At 36.5% G+C, this 22,280-nt stretch overlaps 1 protein-coding gene across 7 annotated transcripts in view; it reads left to right on the top strand.

The window, feature by feature from the left end:
- RIMS2 (regulating synaptic membrane exocytosis 2) overlaps positions 1-22,280 on the top strand; it is a 473,994-nt gene that overhangs the window by 186,260 nt on the left and 265,454 nt on the right. For all 7 annotated transcript variants that reach the window (XM_064507622.1, XM_064507626.1, XM_064507628.1 and 4 more), the window contains one exon: positions 19,973-20,898. In XM_064507622.1, the coding sequence (XP_064363692.1) occupies positions 19,973-20,898 (926 nt within the window). The remainder of the gene's footprint in view (positions 1-19,972; positions 20,899-22,280) is intronic.

Genomic DNA, 22,280 nt, shown 5'->3' with positions numbered 1-22,280 from the left:
TTAGAATGTAGTAACATGAGAAGTTGATTATCAGAACGGGAAAGGTTTCTGTTCGTGTAATATTTTCAGAAATTTCCATATGTAAATGAATGATTCTTCTGATTTTTCACAAAGCATTGTCCAAAAGAGCTGTACGTGCCAGTTTTTAGCCATGAGGACTCTGATAGGCTATTCACACTTTACACAAGGTGATACTGTGCAAGAAGTTCATAAAAGCTAACTTTAGTTTGTAGCTCATCTCCCATGGCTCTCTTCATAGTCAGTGGAGAGCGAGTGCTTCTCTGGGGATGATTCAGAGAACCTAAACCTAGTTTTCTGCTCTGAGTCACCCATTAGAGTCGTCTGTCTCTCACCACTGACTGTAGAGGGAGCCTGGGGAGAGCGGATTCGCTGAGCTAAACTTAGAGTGTTTGAATACCCCCTTGTGAGTACATAGATAAAATGTAATACTCGCTAAGTATGTGTAAGTCAATGAGTACCCATCAAGGAATGTGCTGAAAATTAGGGTCCCTTTTTGTGTAGCAATAGTTAATGCTGATTTATTTTTTTCATCTTTAAGAGCACTGTGTCCTGATAATGCAGCATGGCAGATAAAATAAAATGTGTTAATTTGAATGTAAGATAAAGCCGTATTTTGATTTTTAATCTAAGGTGCAGAGTGATATGGTTTCTGGTACATGTGTTACTTGATTTTATAGTTCTGATTTTTTCCAGATATGCAGCGTTTCATATGCATATCTATGCATATTACTAAATAGTGAATTAAGCATTTAAATATTCCAGTGTCACTTGACAGCAAAATATAAATTAAAGAATTTTTAATAGGGATGACTGGATTAATGTATTATAAGGCACAGTGAGCAAAGTCCTATGGAAAATCATTCTCTTTTCTTTGTTAGCAAAGATAAAATTTAATTTACAGCTTCAGTTTTATGGTCAATTCTAGTTTTGTAGTGAATTTGAGAAGAAAAAAGATACTATTTATGATTAACTTTTTCATCATATATAATAAACCCCGAGCTAAAAGATAGTTTGTGGTGTTACCCTGTAATTAGTTTCTAAACTATCTCACAAAATCATAGTTAACTTTTTTTCCCTTTCTTCTTTACTCTTCATTTCTGGAGAGACAATCTGCCCAGAATAAGATACTGTGAAATGCTGGTTGTTTGATATTTGGGCGAGGGGGTTGTCTTTCAATATTTCAGCAAATTACATTAACTGAACATGCTAGAACTTGAATCCCCACTTCCAGGACTGAAATGTATGTTTTCTCACAGAGCTGTTCTCTGGGGATTAATATGTACATTTGGAGGATACTGCTTCTTTATAAAGGCTTATAGATATGCTGCTCATATTGGCAGAGTCGCATAAGGCATTTTTTGATAGATTTGGAGCATCTAGATTCTGCATGTCAGGTGTGTGAGTCAGCAAAAATGAACTGCTTAGGACTGTCAGTCACTTGAAAAGGAAAGCGAATGTCAATACCTGTGGGTCCTGGAGTTGTACTGTGCGTACGGAGGCGTAGAGCTTCCTCTGTCCTCCCCCTGGGGAATCTCCCACCTGGAGTCTGTGGTAGCAGAGGAGCTACGGTGAAGGTCCTCATGCCGCCCTTTCCGTGCCTCCGAGGGAGCAGGGTGAGAGCAGGCTGGTGCAGCCTCAACTAGTATTGATGGCCTTGAGATTACATGTGAGGTACCTGGGGTGTCTGTGCATCAGAGCGATACAGCTCAGAGAGCTCCAATTACTCTAAGGTACGTAAGTATTCTTTTTTTTTTTTAATTATTACCCCATTTTTCCTTATGATTATTCCTACAAACAGGAAAACTGACTAAGTCTCTGTATATGAAAAAGAATAGAAGTGATTATATGCAAAAGTAACGACTGCAAAAGCTGGCTGTAAAAACTAATTTTGAATCTTTTCCATCCTTTACTCTTAAAAATAAACTACCAGAAAAGTCTGTCCACCTCTTCCTGTCAAATTTTTCTGTATCTCCCAAATCTGCAGTGTAGCAATAAGCAGATAAATTAAATATTTCTTATTACAGACACAAATGGAAGAACTTAGTTAATTTTGACACATTCAGAGCTATTGCATAATATTTAATGATTCACAGAAGTGTAATAATACTAGTTTTCAAAGACCTCAGTCTCCTTTTGAGGTTTTAAAATCCGTGGTCATCCTAAACGTTTTTGGAATATAGTGCTCCTGAATAATTGATGCACTGCTTCTCTTTGGGTGCCTGCACTTCAGAAAATAAATCCAAAGCACGCTGCTTATATATTACTTTAGTTTTCTCTCTGATAACTTCATTTTCCTTACCTCATTCTGAGGACTCTGCTAAAAACCAGTGTGTTTGTACAGGACATGGAATTCTCTGAGAAATCCATCTCTGACTGGATTCTCACTTTGTTTCTTGGCCAGTTAATAACATTTCTTAAGCCTGGTTACAAATACAGACTGAGGCATATAATTTTTGTGATGTATGCAGTAGACTGCATTGCATATTCTGAATTGGTTAGCTGCTTCTTATTTTGAAAAGATTCTGTAAGGGAGCTTGTCTCTGTAATACTAAGTATGCGGTTACATTTTGTGTATTCAGTGACCCGGTATTTTGTAGCATTTCATATGAGCCATAAGAGAAAACTAACAAAGACTAAATGCATGAGTCAGTATTTGCTGGAAAGATCTCGTATTCACGTTTTTATTGTATCCCTCAAAGTGAACATTTTTTACATACATGTTTTTTGTTTTGCAGGGATTGAATGTTTTTCTAGTATCAGAGTAAATGTGCAGTTGTTTCCTTTTGCTGTTCTTTCAACCGGAAAGTACAATGCAGCCCCAGCACGTACTCTCTAGTTCTGATAATGGCATGAAAAGTATGGAGCTTTAGAGAATACCGACTAAATACTGTTGTCATTAAAAAAAAAAAAAGTCCCTTTCACTGCAAAAAAAAACTTTTCAAAAAATGTATGCATTGATAGAATATAAAAACACTTTGACACTGAAACTGCTACTATATCTAGTTATATTTCATGGTATAATGAATTTTGAGAAAAGGTAGGAAAAATGGAATTAAATAGCCTGTGCCATAAATTTTGAAATTTTAATAGTGAATACAGTTATCAACAATATAATACTATAATCTATTTCATGGTAAAAATAATTTTGTTTCTAAATATTAGAAAAATAGAATTTCTTCAGATTGTCGTATGTTTTCTATTGCAAGCTCATAATAGGAAAAAGTTTGTGCCATCCAATTTGCTTGGAAGTAAGGGATACTACGGGTGGAAAAAGCTGTGTTGTTCTTAAATCTCAGATAAATGAATTCAACTGAGTATGATTTTCAAGAGAGGAAAAAGGTAAAAATTTCCAGGGATTTCTAAGCCTGAGGGTCATAATTCATGGGCATATTAGTTATAATAACTGAGAAATTCCGATACGAATTTCACTGGAAATGCTACAAATATAGGTGCAGAATTTCCAAGGGGGTAAAGGAACATCTGTCCCTGTCTCACTGTCAGGTTTGTGATCTGGCAGTCATGTTGTGCCCTGCACAACCTCTCCATTAGTTTCTGGCTAAAAAAGCAGTTACACTTTTTAACTATAAGAGAGCTACCTCTTCAAGCATACCTACATTTATTTGAAAAGTATATTACAAATACTTTAAAATGATATACTATTTTAGAGGTAATTTAACCTGGGATTCAGGAAAAAGTATGTGGATTCTGAAGACACTTAACTTGCCATGTTTGCTTTTGTGTTCATCATTGAAAACGTAACAGAAATCTCTGTTTTACTGAAAAGAATGTGGTAGAACAGTAATATTTTCTTTGTATATAGCTATAGATCTATATAAACTGGGCCAAAAAGTTCATAAACGTGGACCTCATTGAAGGATTTTGATATTAGCTATTTAACCACTGAAAATTGGCTCACAGTGGAACTGTCTAGCTGAATCGTCAAGAGAATATTAGTTAAAAGATTTGCAACTGTATTAAATTTATAGCATGGTTGCTCATCATCTCAGCCAGCTTTCATCTCGCTGACAGGACTCTTGACGTATTTTAAAAATTGGCAGTATCTATTGGTCATGCCTGGATTTACAATTGGGGTTATGTCTGTTTGGACATCTCTGTCCTTCCAGAAATCAGGCTCCCCAACAATGCTTTTTCTTAGCCTCATGAAAGGAAGATTAAGTAAAAGGCTGAAGTTATCCATTTAGATGTTTTTCCTGACATTGTGATTTTTGTCAGAAAATGAAGCTTAGTACAATATTTAGCAATAAGCTCTTTTTTTTCCTTTCGCTGTGCATGGCTTTATAAATTTAGGGATCTGAATTACTGTAGAGGATGCTGCATGCTTGTTAGCAGTGATCTTGGTAGGAGATGGTCAGAGATAATAAATACCAGATTAAGCTTTGATATGACTGCAACGTGTTGCATTTGGCCCAATACTTTTACAATTTTTGTCTTCTTTTAGTTATAGCAACAACACTGATAATGGAATAATAGTTTTCCATTAAGTCACTTTTCCTGTTGAAAAAATCCTAGCTTTAAATCTCGAAGAAAACTATCTGTTGAATTCCGTATGACTGCATCTTTGTTTTTATTGACTCCTCGTAGGTACTTGGATAGCTTTTGTGTTATTAACCACCATTACCAAAGACTTGACAATGGGAATATTACCTCTCAAGGGACAGGAAACAGAGATTCTTCCAAGATGAGGCAATATATGTTCTGTACTCATACTAGAAAAAAAATTCTAGTGATACTAGAATAGCTGTTATGTTTTAGAGTAAATAAAGTAAAAATAAGAAAACTAACATTTAGGTAAAGCAATATAAGTCATATAAAAGGAGTAATTTTTATTTTAGCCCTTCACATTTTTGTTACATAATATATACTGAAAGTTTCAAAAGGATGTTCAGACTTACAAGTGTTTTGCCATATTAGGATTTACTCTAGAAAAAATTTAGCTTACTGTAACCCATGTTTATTATTTTAAGAAACATTTATTGTAAACAAATTTTCACTTACGTTTCTGTATTGCAGACTGCTATTTGCCTGGATGTTGTGGGAAAGATATAAATAGGTTTTAATCCCCAACAACAGCATTTTTACTGAGATATAAGTAATACGAGGAAAGTAGCTTTTCTGATGAAGATAATCAGTCTTAAAGTAATGGTTTTGGGAGAAGCAATGAAATATGGATGCAGATGTTAGGCACTTTTGAGAACCTCAGCCTCCTAGCTGGAGTACATTTTGGTGATATCAGAACCACTAAATAGACCTTCTGATGCATGGAAGGGAACCTCGTGTAGAATAGGTGGCAGTTAAGTAGCATGTGCTCTCTTGCTTCTCTTTCCATTTCTCTTCCCCCAGGCTTTTCTTTGAATTTCTGGAGATTTATGCTTTTCTCTTTCTTCTGACTCTCCATTCTTTCTCATGCTTTCTTAGTCTTATGCTTTCTTAATCTGAAGGTGGACACATGCCAGATGGGCAGTAGCTCATCTGTTGCATAGCTACTTGTCTGAAACTATCTGGAAGTTTAAGTTATAGTTAAGGTATGTGTCCCCCTCCTCCTTTGCCTTATCCACTTAAATTCCACTTAAAGGTTTTATCTTCACCGTGGAATTACTGCTTTCTTATCCACTGTAATACTAAAGTAGCGAATTCAGAAGACACAAATGTTCCTGTAAATTAGATTCATTGGAATAAATGTGCCTTGCTGTTATATACATCCTGGCCTTCTCCATATAAGAGGACATAGACAATCAGCACAGAAACTTCCTCATATGGCTGCAACATTGCAGGCTTTGCACACTAAATTGCTACTTAAGTGTTCTCATGCTTGTGATCTCACCTTGGACATGTGTGCAAGGCCAAGTACCTTCCACATCTCCAAACTGCAACATGGTATTGCATAAGAATAGTGAAGATAGGTGCATCATTTCAACTGTAACAGTAGTTGTTAATAACTGTAGAGTAGTTGTACCACCATTCCTTGGAATACTACTTACTGTCACCTTAAAACAAGTATTCTGGGAGTCTTCTAATTTAAATTGTCATTTTAAATCTTACTATTTGCTGTGTATCCAGTTCTGATATCAGTGTGTTTAAATATTATCTCCCATGCTGATCCTGAATCATTACTTGAGAAAAGCATCCATACTGCTGGTTCACATGAAGAGATACAGTTCAACTCATAAGAATGGTTTTTCATAAAAGATGACCTGAAAAAGATTCTACGGTCTCTGTGAAAAAGGCTCTGAAGATAAGGGCTTTAAAGACATATTGCAATGCCTGATGCAAACAGCTTCTCTAATGGAGAAGATCTGATTTGCTGTTGGACATAATCATGGCACTGTGCCTGAAAGCTAAATGCCTCTTGTTAAGAGATGGATAGAGGAATATGTAGGTCTTGGATCCCCAGCGGTGTTAAGGTTCTGATTTTGCTGTGATCACACAGCACTTTTGAAGTCTGATGGCAAAGAAAAAGAATGTGAGCAGATCAGGAAGAGGAACTAAAGAGATGAGATGCTTATCTATATAAGGTATTGCTTTTTATTGCTTTTTTGCTATGCTTTTTATGCTTCTTTTGAGGCTTTTTAGTCTTATTAAAATAAGTGTAGGCTTTTAGTACAGAACTACCTTTGCCTGACTCTGTCCGGGTGGCATTCTTGCCTTTGCTGCCCTGTGAGGCAAAATGTGAACAGTGCTTGGATAAGCCATTTTGTATTACTAACCTCAATATGCCAGCCAGCTATGAAACATGTAAAGAACTGGAAAGTTGAATATATGCTTAAGCAAAAAAGATTTTTGCAGAAAAATTGGTGTGCAGGTTACCTGAACAAACCTGTGTTTTGGTTTTCAGACATTGGAACAAATGCAGACATGTATTTAGAGTATTTAAGTTTTATCATTGTTCTAGTCCTAGTCCTAGTGGCTTTTGCTTCAGTAAGTGCTCTCTTAAGGTAGCTTCTCGAGGCAGTGAGGAAACAGACTTACTTACTGAGTTGCATTAGGATGAATTACATAATTGCCAGTCTTTTAGGCAGGGTTCAGGAAGTCTTTTGCTGGACCAGCCTTTGCCTGTGGGCCTTTGCCTGTGGGCTTTGATAGTTTTTGGCAAAGAGCTTTCGGGTTGTGTAGCAAAGGGTTGGTATCTTGGCTATGAACATGTTTTCCATGTTAAGCCTGTTGTGTTGCAGAAATGTGTGTTATTCCTAATTAGCTTAGGTGTTTGACTTCGTCACATTCTTCCAGGTGCGTAATAAAATTTCACTCAACGTTCCCTTAAGCCAATGCTTCATGGAGGAGCTATGGAAAAAGTATACATAGAATAGGGCAGCTACAGTGCCTGTCAAAGCAGAGGAGGTGAATCTAGACTGGCACTTGTCTCTAAAAAGGGATGTTGCACCTAGAGGAACTGCTCTGCTGCCATTTATGCTGGTGCAGTCTAACTGTTACATTTGAGTCGACTGCCCAGTGGAGCAGAGTTGTCACAAGGCGCAAGAGCACTGCTAGTGCAAAATAAACAACCAGAAAGATAAAGCAGTAATACAGCATCAAGTGTTAGATAAAATGCTATCAATGCCCTGTTAGTTTAAATGACTGAGAAACAAGTCATAAAGTTTCTCTGTTTTCCAAAAGAAATTTTGTACTTTAGAACTGTATTTTTCTAACATGGAATATCTTTCTGAAGTGATAGCTAAAGTTTCTGCTTTCAATTAAATGGATTTAATTCATTTTCTTCTTGCTAGAATGGATTTTTTTCAGATAGCTAATATTTTGTTAACATTATTTCTTCTGGGGACACACTGATGAAAAATAAACAGTCTGTTTCATTAGTCTCTGGATATTTGAGAAGAGTTTTCCTGTTCACATAGAGTTCAATTTTTCTTTCTTATCCGGATGAAAACAAAATATCATCAGTTATTTTATCTTTCAGAGTCAATATATGAACTAAGTGCAAAATTTTGAAAGCTAGCAGATGCTTCAATATTGTTAATGTCATTTTTTAGCCTTTACGCTATTGACCAGTTATGGCACCTAAATTCTCAGTTCAGAGGTAGTCTCTAATAAGTCACTGATTATATTTCTAAAATAGTGGGGAAAGGCAATAACAAAAAGAGGCTGAATAAAAATTGTCCATGACCTCTAGTACAGCAATATTTTTCTGACCACATTTTTTAAAACTAGTTTTAGAAACCTATTTTTTCCTCTGAGGTACTGATGATGATCTTATGATGGTCATTCTCTCAAGAATTTATCTGTGCACTGTAAGTGTTTGTGGTGATAATTTTCATATGTGGCTGCAATCATCCATGTCCCTTCCCTTTCTATCCCCACAAAATTTTTACAGATTTATAAATCAAATTCAAAATTGCAACTGAGTAGCATTGGTTGTTCTTGCCTTGCCACAGACTTAAAGCTGTAAGGAATTGCTGAATAGGTTTGAATGGAAGGGTAAGAGTTATTTAGGCTGTTCTATTCATAGCGTATGAGCTAAATAAACCTAAATAATCTAATCCATTACTTTGGGAAACATCACCCTAACGATTAGCTTGGTCCCACAGTACAGCCAAATATAAGGAATTTAATTACAGATATTTTTCTTTCTCAACAAAGTTTCATCTAGATCCTGCATTAAACCAGTTTCTGGAAAAAACATCCTGTAAAGAGAGCTCATCAAACTCTGTAATCATGGTTATCCTTCTTCTTTTATTTATTATATATGAAACTGTTAATCTCATAACTGTTTTGCATTAGTTCACCTGGATATGCATTTCAAAATCTCTCTATATACCATGAAATACTATTTGCAAACTGTAAAATTCAGATCTTTCCAACTCTCCATTTTGATTGTTTTTCTCCTGTAAATTTCCAGAACTTTAATCTTCACTTTCTGCTCCATCAACTCAGTCATCCTGAGTCTCTCGCAAAGTTAGCATGGCTCCCCAGCCTGATGTACAGTTGCTGTCCTGCTTGAGAAGTGCTTCAGAAAGCATACATTTAAGCTGTCTTGTTGCTCAGCTCAACAGTGAAAGTAAAGGTTAACTTAAAAAAAATTACACCTCCCAACAATTTGACAATTACAGTATCAAGAGTGATGAAGTCATCACTAATTTCTAAAAGCTGTCATGAGTGTCTTCACAAAGTGTTTTAAATCATCACTTTCCTTAATTCCTTTTTTCCTTTCCTTTATTGTGTTCTCCTAGCTGATTGCTCACATTCTGCTTAGAGACTGAGTTACAGTCAGTACTTAGGAGTTTCATATAATAGACTGATGTTATGGAAGGCTCAGAGAACTTAAACCACTTGAACTGTCAGTGGTAGTATCAGATAGTATTCACTTTTTCTCAGCGGTCTGACAATGGAGTCTCATGTTGGTCTTGGCTGGCCTTCTTTTTATTAGTTCTCATGCTTTTTCTAGAAATGCTCTTGTAGATAGAAGTGACCAACATTAGGTCCAAAATCGTAATTTCATCATTTGTATAATGACTTTGGAGAATCCTACAGAAATCAAGCCTGTTGGATAATGCAGGTTATATTGGACTGTGAAAGAGGAGTTAGTTGGGATGTTGATATAAAAATGGAGGTACAAAATGAGCATTCATTTATCCTGTGGAATAAGAAACGCCACTACCCTGTATTCTTTTTTAAGTCAGAATAATGTAATTAAATCTTTCTCCATTGCAGTAGAATGCACAATACATCTAATGGCTTTTTTGCATCAAGATATTAAGTTAGGTTTATTTTAGTTGTTTCATTTTAAGGTGCCTTTCATTCCCACACAGCTATCTTCTTGGAAAACAGGTAGTTATATATTTCAGTGAGTTAACTCCATGGTGTGCTTCTAGTAGTTCTGCAAGGGCTATTCAGCATTTTTTTGCTTCTTGCTAGAATAGGTCTGCATTTTCCTCTGTTCTATACTGTTGTCATCTTGACTGGATGGCACCTCATGATATAAAAGCTGTTAGGCAGTCAGGGTTATCCTTTTCATTTCCAAGTATTGATTAATTCCATACGCTTACTAGAATAGCTAGTGATCTTCCATATGGATTTTTGCAAAGTTCCTGGAATAAGTTTTCTTCTTTGGAAAGCTGTATGTTCAGCGTCTTCTATAGAAGACTATGCAACACAGATATCTGTAAGAGACCATCAGAAACTAAGAGGAGGGAACATCCAGAGCTGGTCACAGTACTGCAGAAAAGCGAAGTAGCTCTGATAGAAGTACCTAATTTCAGTGATTTGAACTGGATCCCTGTCCCCGTTAGCTGGTGATACTGCAAGGAAACAGGTTGTTAGGCATGTGATGTTGCTGCTGCATGGTACTGTGATAGGAAGTTTTCCACACAGCATCTCTGAAAACCCAGGGAGCAGAGGCATGGCAGCACATCTCCCTTCCTCCCTTCTGAGCCCTGAGATCCAAACTGAAGGACATCTATTAGGCAGCTGTAACCTGTTTGATCCTGCCCATTTGGGCTCATGCAAGGACTGTCGATGGACAGCCATACCTAAACTGCTCTGGAGCAAGGTCTTTCAGCTTGAAAAATACTGTGGTGTCATGTCCTACCAATACATGTTACAGATGCTATAGCTGTACAGAAATATACATTATTTTTCCATAAACTTGCAGTCTGCTACTGCATTGGATAGAGTTAGGCATTGCTTTCAAAGTGCATACATTTAATCCTAATCTGCCAGCCTATTAAAAAGGACAGCTGAATTGGAAATTTAAAGTTCTATTTACCTTGGTAAATTCCAAGCGTTATTGAAGGCACCTGTCTCATTTCATAGTGGTCCAGCTGATGTCCCCTAGCATGAACACATTCAACCCGCCAGCTTTGCCTTGAAGGAGCTGCTGCTTGCAGACTAACATTCATAGATGAGCCACCACTGATGTAGTTTGCTGGATTTAATCATGAGTCTACCTCACGTTATTGAAGAAATTGGACATTTTTATTACAGTTTTTTTCTGCTGGCTGTTTTGTGGAGGCATCATAGCAGCGTAGTACAAACTATCCCGTCTCTTCCAGACTGAAATATGAACCCTGGAGATATTTAAAAAATCAAATTCATTGCATGATACCACATATATATTGTAATTGTGCATACAAGAAAGAAGGAATAAAAGGAAAGATGCACTGACTCATATTCATTAGTAGAATTACAGTTTTACGAGTTCAACAGTCCAGAACAGCCTGCGGAGAAGTTACGAGGCAAAACAACTCTCACAGGACTGTTCGTGTTACTGATATTTTCTTACTATTTGATCATTGTTGAAATAAGAATCTTTTTTATTTTATGGTAATAATAGCCTAGCAATAATGGAGTGTTTCTTTAAAAGATAATTCTCCTCTTCATCAGACTTAGATCAAGGGAACCATACTTTTGAAATTGTGGGAAAATATTACATGTTTATTGAGTTCCGATGTTGCTAGAAATAATAGTCCATTGATTTCACTGTTTTGTGTTGAAAACAGTTTGTCAAAACTAAGAAAATATTTTCAGTTCTACGGTATGCTCTGGACATCAGGTTGGAGTAGATGCTACAGCTGTTTCAGCCTAAGCCTTTGAAAATTATGTCAAAATTTGACTTGATGCAAACTAAAAATAATAAATATAACAGTTTCATTAGAGATGTATAACACAAGAAAAGATGTTGTACATAGTACCACAAATCATGAAATACTAGAACTGGAAAATAGTTAGGACTTTGAAAATAGTTTAAAACGAGTGTCTTGCAAGCCTGTACATTTGCAGGCAATAGTACTGTAGCAAGGCACTAATCAGCTAAGTACCATAATCCTCCTTATAGGGTAAATTCTTACTTGACCTCCAGCTATATACAGCACATGGTAACAGCATTAAACTGTAACACTCCTCTCATGCTCCCAGTAGCTTCCCATTGGGTCAGCTCTCTGACTTGAACTGGAGGTGGTCCGTATAATGGGTTTTTTTTGTTCCCAGATGCCTTATTTTTTGTAATTGCATTTTGGGGGAAGGGAAAGGATGCTAAAATATGTTTCAATAATTGTGTCTCAAAATTAAGAGACTATTCATATGATTTCACTGAACCTAGAGGATTAAATGAAATACCTAGCCAGACCAGAAATTGATGTATTCTCATGAACCTGAGGCTTCCTACTTCCCAGATGTGCAGTGGCTGAATAAAAGGTAAAGCAGGGAAGGAAGGTGCTGAATATGTTGTGTGAAAACAATGTAATGCTCGGCATATTTTATTCTGTTGGGATGATTAGGAAGATACTTCTTATTTTGAGCAAGAGAGCTTATTGAAGGGGCTGAAAAACTTTTTGTTGAGTTTTAGGTATAGGAGAGTAGTACCTTCAATAAAGTCTTGCATTTTTCCTTCATTTAATATTTTAAATTGAATTATATTTTTTGCAACTTAAAAATTTTTCTTGCAGAATTGTATTTCTTTTAATAAAAATAGCATATGTAAAATTTTGGAATTTAGTTACATTTTGTAGTATTTGAAGACCTTTTCTTAACAGTGCAGTATTCTTTTAATTCATTGTTATGCTTTAATATGTATGTGACCTACTGTACTTTAAACACCCCAGGTTTTACACTCATTTTGAATCCTATGTGACATTTGTTAATTGAATCTGTCCTTCTGCAGATGATTTCTTTGGTGTTAATATTGAGAGAGAGACTTAGAATGCATGTTCTGTCCAACTACTCTAGAACCAGTTTTAACCAATTTAGTATTGTTTTTAAGTTTAGCATTTGAACAAATGATTTTACTGAAAAAGTAGGTGAGTTTTTTTGTATGTGTATTCAGTGGAGATCATAGGCAAAGTATTCATTCTGAAAATGTTCAGAAATTTTTAGAAAAGAAAAGTTTTAGGATATTTTACCTCTTTGTAAAAGGTAAGCACTCATCAGTGCAGCTGAATGAACAGTAATATTAAAATACAGTTATTTTATTTCTTCTCATTAATATCTTCAAAAGTAGCTGTTATGCAAATTCTCAAGGACATATTCGTGTGTGTGTGCGCATGCACATGCTTGTAATTATTATCAAATTTACAGTGGATTAGTGAACCATTGATAACAAACACTAGATTTCGAAATTGCAGTACAAAAAGTCATATGTTTTATGTTTACAACAAATTCTTGTAACTTGTTAAAACCTATTCTCTTTACAGTTCTCTAAAATCAAATCATATGACGTAAACAAGAGATAGTGAGAACTTGGTTATAGCAAAAGAAGAGAAAAACATCTTCCACTGGCAGTCCCATTTGCCACATGCATTTTCTTGATTTAATAAAAAAGTGTGAAACTTGTTGCTTAAATATGTGTAGATTAGCAAGGGATATTTAATTCACTAATTTTGTTCAGTGGTTGTTTTTTTTTTCTGTGTTATAATTCTTTCTCCCACACATATTGATTAAACCCTTCAAAGCTGCAATGCTGAATTTCTGCTGAATTGCTTGTGTAGAAAACAGGTGGTTCTGAGCTAATTGCATTGTTTTATATGTCTGTGTAATCATGTCAAGTTCCAAGGAAAGTTGTTGTCAGTGGTGAATTTCTTTAATGGTTTTGTTACCACCAGCTTCCTTTCATACCATTGATACCAGCCTGCAACCAGTGAACATGTACTATCTGATAAAATCTGTTAGAGACCAACACCTGCAGTATTATTCTCATGCTTCAGTAAATTTTATAACCATCATTGTAAAATTAATTCATTATGGCTTGGATATATTTAACTGGAAGGTATTTTAGTGATTCAAAATACAGTTGCTGTAAAATACAATTTGTAAGGCATTGGTGGAAGGAGAAATGAAGTAATGTCTCGGATGAACTTTATGTAATGAGTTGCTTAAATATATGAGTGCTAGGTGTACTTCAGGGCAGCCTGTTTAAAGCTGTATTGGTCAAAGAGTGCAATAAATTAAAAACCTTTTTATCAGAGTAGGCTTTTTTAAATACTGTAGCTTGAAAATCATGCAGTGGTTGCTCGTGTTCTTTTTTTCAGGAGTGAGAAACCAAGGAGAGGGGAACAGTTTGAAGATTCAGTGTAGTATAAATCTAGAGAGTATAGAAGAACTGCAAAAAGATATCTGTGCAGAAATTGGAACTACTTAACAGCCAGAAAAAGCTATTTTATTTTTAATAAGCTGGAGCCATAGCTGCTGTTGGAGTGTGTGCAGAATGATTTCTCAAGCACAATGAGATTCAGTAAAACTGTTTTATGAAAGTCATAAACAGAGAATGAGAAAAGGAGTGAAATCAATACCTGCTAGTCTCTTACAAACACTTCCAAAAAACTGGTAAACTTTTCTTGGATACCTCAGTATGGCAAAGGAAGTCTGTGGAAATTTCATAGCTATCATAAAAATAGCTAACAGCGAAAGAGCGGAAGGCTCCCTGGAAAGTGCCGTCTGCTCTCCTGAGTTTTGTGGTGCAAGTCCCATGGGCTCTTTGCACTCGCAGTATTAGGTTTGTTTGGATAAGCACAGTGGGAATTAAAGATTTAGAATCTGAAAAACAAAGTAATTAACATCTCGTTGTTGACTTTCAAATGCCTGTTTACTGTTTTAGGAGTTTTGGCTGCAAGGTACACAGTGTGTTCAGCTCACCTTCTTGCTGTTCAGGCACTCTTTTGCGAGGTGTCGTGATTGTGTTGTATCTGTTCCCTGTCATCCCTGTCACTGACTTAAAATAGGTGCCTGGCCAGCTTTTGATTAACACACAGAAGAGGAGAGCCATTCTTACATGATCACTCAGGGAGCCAGTAGATGTAGTTTTCCTGACAGGAGTGGCCTAGAAAAGGAGAGGCAAACTGTGCTGGGTGTAACGTATGGGGTCGCTCACAAGAAGCCCTGTCCCTTGCATGGCTTTCGAGGCAGAGTTCCAGGGGGAAACATGAACCTTTACATACTCTGAATGATTCTTCCGTGTATTGAAAGTATCATGCTTTGAAAGGAATTAAGCAAAATTGGTTTTATGACATGAGTCAGTGGTCATTACTATAAGTATTCCTTCCTAATTGTGCAGTCATTTGTGATAGAATTTTCTGAATAACTGTGCTTTGTTTTGTTTTGTTTGTATCAAAACAGTGGCCCCTGCTATTAAAACATGGGCATAGTTTTACTGAGGCTGGAACAAAACAAAGTATAAGGAGCCTTTCTCGGTTAATGTATTTCTCTTATGGATGCTCAAATTAATTTGTTAGTTCTTGAATTCTGAAACATTTCTTTTTTCTGGAAATAGAAGGAAAGAAACTTTTCTAGCGAAGACCAGGCATAAAAACTGTAATATTATAATGCTGTCATCTGTGTAATTCCTTTAGAATATGTGCAGGACAAATATTTTCTGTTTTAATTTTTCAATTAATTGTATTCCTTGGTAATTTATAGGAAATGGAGAACAAAATATTAGACTATCTTTTGGTAAATTATAATGAGGTGTTATGAGTAGGTGACCAATACTGTGTTTTCAAATAGGTGATCGTGACTCAGGCCAGCTGAGCACTTGCTGTTTTCTTTAATTGGTCCAAAGCTTCATATTTATAAAAATCTCCAAGTTTATATGGATGAATTTGGGTACCCATATGTTTGAATGTAGTTTTAGAATGATACTTTCTAGGAAGTTTTCTCTAGTTTAAATGTCTTCTATTGTTCCAAGAACAAGATTAGTAGCCAGGAAGATCTGAGATCTAGTTTTGACTGTGATATTAATATTTTTTGTTTTACAGTGTTGTTGAAAATCACTGGCTTTTGTAATGTGATGGAAACTTGCCTTTTTATATTTTCTTCTTCCTCAATATTGTTATGCTCATTTTTTAAAAAATCTAAAGCAAAAAGCAGTAATGTATTTTCCATCAAGGAATAATACAAGTGAATGCCAAAGATTTTGAAACTATATAGTTCCAATACTGAAATTAGAGTCATCAAAGCAGCATAGACTTATTGTTTTCTTCTGTGCGATATTTTAAGTACTTACCTGCTATTGGAGTGTGAGGGAGCTGAATAATTTAACTGTATAAGGAGGAGGTCAGGTTACAGTCAAGCTATTCGCTTTTTCATAGTACTAGTGATATCTGCACTGCTGTGTACATCACATTTCCACCAGTGTAAGGTTTAGAGGTGTGTGTTACAAGAAAATGTCATCTATTCATAAGAGGAAAAGAAAAAATTTAATGCACAGTGATAATTAGTAGAAAATGAATTTCAGTTTCTATATCTGAAAATTTGCTAATAATATTTATCGAATGTGCCTGACATAAAGATTTGTGTAAGTTTTAGAGTTTTCTAAACAGAAGAGGGTTTTCATTTTATTATTGATTCAAAGGAACAGTAATCGCAATGGCTTTGAGGATTTTTCAGTGGAGTGATAACCTTTTCAGAAAAGGTGGTAATTCTTCTGACAAGAGATGCACAGTGTTTAGTTTAGCTGGAAGTCGGGTGGTGCATATCACAGTTGTTGACAAACATTCAAAGGTCTTTTAGCTTTTAATGTTCCACTGAAGTCCTGCAAGAACACAATATAACTTTCCATGGTGTATCTAGCTGGAGAACATGAGGAAAGGCTTTTATAAGGTATCTTAAAGGTAGATGATAGTGAAAAATGGATTAGACAAAGGCTCATGAAGGTGAGTGAGAATTAGCTTGTGATCTAAAAATAACAGCAGATTTTTAATAGTAGTGTCTGACTACATAAGTTTTCATGAGTCCTATACATCCTATCATATGTTTTAAGACATATAGGTTGTACAAATGTATTTGTAGCCTGTGTTTTTATAATAAGAAAAAAGAGTAATGGTAAAGCAGGGGCTTATTGTACTGTCATGTCCAATAAAGTGCACAGGCTTGACTAATGAGTGGTGTGGTGACTGCTGGCCAGGATGAGCCCTTTCTTGCTAGCAAGGTTCCTGGCCCATCAGATGCACAGGTACAATTAATTTATTTCTGATTGATAGGATTACAACTTCTGGCATTTGATCCTGGTAGTGAAGTTAAATCCCTTCAGCAGGGATGAAATTAATTGGAAAGGGAGTTTTGTAGTCCCAATCAACATAGGCCAGGAATTAAATTAGTGACTTTTACCTGACAGGCTGCTCTCTCTGAAGAAGAAAGTTGCACTTGCTGGAAGGTCCTGATTCTTGCATGTGGCCTAATAATTGCCTCACATGGAGCACCTCCGTAAGGCTGTTTCCTCCTGTGAAAAATTGGAATAGATTCAGGACTCAGTCCATCTTTACATTACTGTAGGCCACAGGTGTGCTGGTATATTCATGTGTTGGCAACAAAATGGAGCAAAGGCTATGACTGCTTGTAGTAATTGTAGCATTCAAGGTCAGAAAATGTTTATGTAAGAAGTATAAAAGCAGAGTGCTATATTGGCATATTCTACTCTCATTGACATAGTTCATGCCAGAAAAAAAGGGTGTTTTTATTAGTAAATCTTGTACCAGTTCCCTAGACGAAATGTTTTGCTGGCAGAAGTACATTTATCTCAGCAAAAAGTCTACAATAATTGTTCTCACTCATATGGAAATTTCATCTTTCTTATCCCCTCAACCCCTCCTTCCCCCCACCATGCTCTTATTTTTATGAGAATGTTGTGACGTGGATTTATTATTTTGCAATATGGGGGACAGTATCTGGGAGTTGAAGTTTGGTAATTTTTTATTATAGGCATGGTCAAAATTTTCAACAGTGAAGGTAATTTGCTACTGGAATACTTTATTTGGGGATGTGGCATATATTTTTTCAGTTGAAATATTTAAATGGAAAATAAATATCTTCCTTAAAAGTAAGTTTTCACGTGTAACCTCTTTTGTATTAATGAAAACTTCTGTGTCTTTGCAAACTCTCTGCAGTCTAGTAGTTCTGTAATTACCTGTCCCCATTGCCCATTCCTTCTGGTTTTAGACTTACGAAACTCTGTTCATGTCATATTAGGACTATTCAGTTTGACTTCCCAATAACAGGACCCATAGAGTTCTCATTAAATTTACAGAGGTTAGGATATGTGCTGGTACTTAGATGGACACTTCAGTAAGATAGATAGGACATCTTAGCATCACTGTAAGTAAATAGGCATCCAAATGATGCTAATACTATTTGTTATGCTTCACAGGAAGAGTTGTGCTTTTGCATGATCGAACTAATTTCCTCATTTGCAAATGCCATTATAAGGCTAAAGTACTTTAATATTTACGAGACAGACTGGGTCCAAATCTTTCAAGCACAGTTTAGTGAGCCAGTATGATACCTAAGACAGGGTGCCAATTTACCAGTCACCCTCTGCACAAACTCTTCTCAGCCAGCGGCTTTCTGCCCTTGCTGAGCAGAAACTACATTTCCCATTTGGCTCTGAGAAAAGCATTTTCTTGCCTAGTAGCTAGGCAGAGCCCTTTCGGCCTGCTTTCCTGGGCATCAAGAAGAGACTGTTTTTCCTTCTCCCTTTCACTAAAGCTGAAGCTTTTCCTTACGTTATCCCTTCTCGGACAACTGTGGTAAGAGCACGGCTTTGATCTCCTTTTCCCCATCCTTCCTCACACTAGGTGGGATCTTCTCCTCACTGCCTGCCTGCAAGGCTGCTCTTCAGGATCAATGCCATTTGTGAGGATACAAAAAAATTAAAAAGCAAGATAGAGTAAGATATAACAAGAGCAAAGGGTTGATATAACAATAATAGGTTCACATGCCAATTTTCATTGCTTAAAGCTTCAGTTGGCCTATCTCATCCCAGAGAAGCCCCACATCTAAGGGCAGCTATTCAGGCTTCACAGCAGTTGCTGCCTTTCTGTTTCTTTTATCGACACCTTGGATCTTTGCTCCAGTTTCCCGTGGGTAACTTCTCCAGCCACATCTGGGGTTAAAAACTAAGCAGCAAGCTGGGCATGTCCGGAAGTACCACTTAATGAGCATGTTATACTTTAAGGCTTGGTGAAGGCACAGTCTGAAGCTCTAGTCTATTTTTTCTGTTATGAATCACTACCCCCTGTTTAATTAATCCCTTCTAACCAAGTAGCAAACAATGCTGTATCAAACAAACAGGATATATAACATTCATAATGTATTCCAGGCACTTCGCATATTAAAATATTGTCTATAATAAAATTGAATGCTTCGGTCAATCATTCGTCAGAACCACGAAAGAATATCTGTTGATAAACAGTTCTTTTTTCACATCCTTCTGAGGACTAAGAAATTATCTATGGCTGGATATGATGTTTTATGAAGAGCTAGTCAATGCTTAACATGGTACAGGAAATCCATTCTGGTACATACATGGCTGGTGTGTCTTCCTCGCATACTATCATCAAAAGTAGGGATGAGAAGGAGTTTTTGGTCAACTCAGACTGGCAGGACCTTGAGGCACTTTGCTTTCTTATACAACACAAAAAAATGTTTTGCTTTCTGAGTTTATGTAGACTATGTAATTTAGACAAATGGTGCCATTGGGTCTTTGTCTGTTCTGATTTCTGCCCTTGGCAGGCATTATAGTTATGTGGGCAAAACTATAGGCAATAATGGCTCTTAAAAGATCAGACTGACTAGTTGAATGATCCATCTGGCCTTAATTTCTGTAGGGATTATAAAAGTGAAATAAAAGTATATGGTCAAGGTATATCATCTTAAAATCATTACCAGGGATTACAAAACTGAGGTACTTGTAAAGCAGTTATGGCTACAGAATACCACAAGTATTTATATTCTGTATCTTAGAATATGCATTATTATCATATTAACATTTTTTTTCTGTAAGGTTTTGACTTAAATTGTGCTCTATTAATAGATTTGCAGCATGACTTGCTTTCTTTAATTTAGTGCAGAAAATGTGCAAGCTCATTCAGAAGGAAATGCAATTAATTGATTTTTTTGCCATCGGTTGATCATTGTATGAATTAGCATTAATTGTGTATTTGTGCAACAGGAGATACTGACAGAATTCTCTTTCTTCTTCCTTGTATTGATTATTTAGGAAAAGAAGCCCATCAATATCAAGAGATCAGAATAGAAGATACGACCAAAGGGAAGAAAGAGACGAATATTCACAGTATGCTACATCAGACAGTGCAATGCCCAGGTCACCATCAGATTATTCAGATAGGCGGTCGCAGCGTGGGCCTCAGTTATATGAAGAACCTGAACTGGGTGATTATAGAGATTCCAACAGGAGGAGTCGCAGGCGTTCCAAGGAGTATCCGGTAGAGGAGGAGGATGTACAGAACAGGGAAGAATATGAAAGGCAGCGGAGGGAGGAGGAATACCAGGCACGATACCGAAGTGATCCTAATCTGGCTCGTTATCCAGTTAAGCCACAACCATATGAGGAACAAATGCGTATCCATGCTGAAGTATCCCGAGCACGTCATGAACGGAGACATAGTGATGTCTCATTGGCAAATACTGAGATTGAAGATTCCCGGATATCTATGCTGAGGATGGAACGACCATCAAGACAAAGATCTGTGTCTGAGCGCAGAGCTGCCATGGAAAATCAGCGTTCATACTCTATGGAAAGAACTCGAGAGGCTCAGGGACCAAGTCCCAATCGTCAGAGGACCACAAATCATAGCCCTCCTACACCTAGGAGGAGTCCAGTTCCTCTGGAAAGACCAGACATGAGGCGCTCTGATTCATTAAGGAAACAACACCATTTGGATCCGAATTCTGCTGTGCGGAAAACAAAACGTGAGAAGATGGAAACTATGTTACGGAATGATTCACTCAGCTCAGACCAGTCTGAATCTGTCAGACCTCCACCACCAAAGCCCCATAAAACAAAAAAGGGAGGTAAAATGCGCCAGGTTTCATTAAGTAGCTCAGAAGAAGAACTGGCCTCTACTCCAGAATATACGAGTTGTGATGATGTAGAGATTGAAAGTGAAAGTGTTAGTGAAAAAGGTAAGATTTCTTAATTTTTTGATTATTTCAATATATAGATGTGGTTCGGTTTCTATTCCGTTGTATTTCTGTTTTACATAGTAGAATGGATTGCAGTTACATATCAACTGTTCTTCAAATGTATCTAGAGTTGTGATGGGAGTTGTTTTTTTTTTATTTTTGTTTCATTTATTGAAATCCACATTTAATGACAAATTGCACGAAGAGTTACATGGAGAAGAACATAACTGTTACTAGAAGTATTTGGATATGTTAAAGGGAAAACCATGCCTATTGAAAAATACATTAATTAAATTGCAAAGTATCTAGAGCTGGACTGTCATGCAAAGTCATGGTTTTATGACCATTAATACCAGGTTTGCATACCCCTGGGTTACCCCTCAGTACAAATTTGATCTGGATCAAGCATGGGCACATGACTGCATTTCTGTTGAATTAGGTAGAGCACATGATATAGAGCTTATGCCAGCTTCATGCTGGCTGCTGTAGGTTAAAGAGCATCTGATCTAGCAAAAAACCTGTCTATGTAAAGTTAACCCATTCAAATTTTAAAACACATTTGAAATGACTGAGGTGGTTTCTATCAGTGGAAAGTTCTTTTTGCCATGGGGCTCTGGTGCATTTTGGTTTTAGTACTTATTAGGATTCATGATGCTGGAGTTAGCCATTGTCAGAAGACAAGCTGAGATGAATTGGAGTAATTCCCAACCCATCCAGAGGTAACAGTTCTTACATATGACTGAAACATGAAAACATTGGAGACCATCAATTTAAACTGTTACATGAGTTGAATCAAGTTAATCATATTAGATCATTTACTTTCATGTATCTTGTTGGTCTAAAGTACAATAGTTGTAACTTGTTTTCTGTTATTATTATTATGCCAGAACCTCTTTTCCTCATGCTCATGAATGTTTTGTGCTCCTTAGTAGCAATGTTCAAGGTATGAACAGGTAGGAAAACGAAACATCTTTTATAAAGTTTCAGTGTTTTTCTGCTATTGTGGTTTGGGACTAGAAAATTTGCTACAATTTGTTATTACTATTATTATCAGCATTGTCTCTGAAGCAAATAATTCAGCAGAGTTAGTGAAATTACTCTGGGTTTTCGTATGTCAATAGCATCAACTCGAGTCCTATTAGTAAGGAGCGGGATAGTGTAGAATGGAAGGAAATTTGGCCCAGAATCAAAGTAGACTTATATATGCACTTATATAAAATTCCTGTGATGAAATCCTGACCCCTTTAATCTTTCTGATCAACAGCAAAATTCTTGTCACCTTCCAGGGATTCATGATTTTACCTTAGTAGCAGCCTTGTAGAAAGGAGATCCAGTTAGTATCTGGGAGATTAGTAACAAAGAGTTTGTCCAGTGAAGTTTGC

This window comes from Dromaius novaehollandiae, chromosome 2, assembly GCF_036370855.1.
Source record: "Dromaius novaehollandiae isolate bDroNov1 chromosome 2, bDroNov1.hap1, whole genome shotgun sequence".
NCBI classification, from domain to species: Eukaryota; Metazoa; Chordata; class Aves; order Casuariiformes; family Dromaiidae; genus Dromaius; species Dromaius novaehollandiae.
Note: the sequence above shows the minus strand (reverse complement) of the source record. Positions and strands in the feature narration are given on the sequence as shown.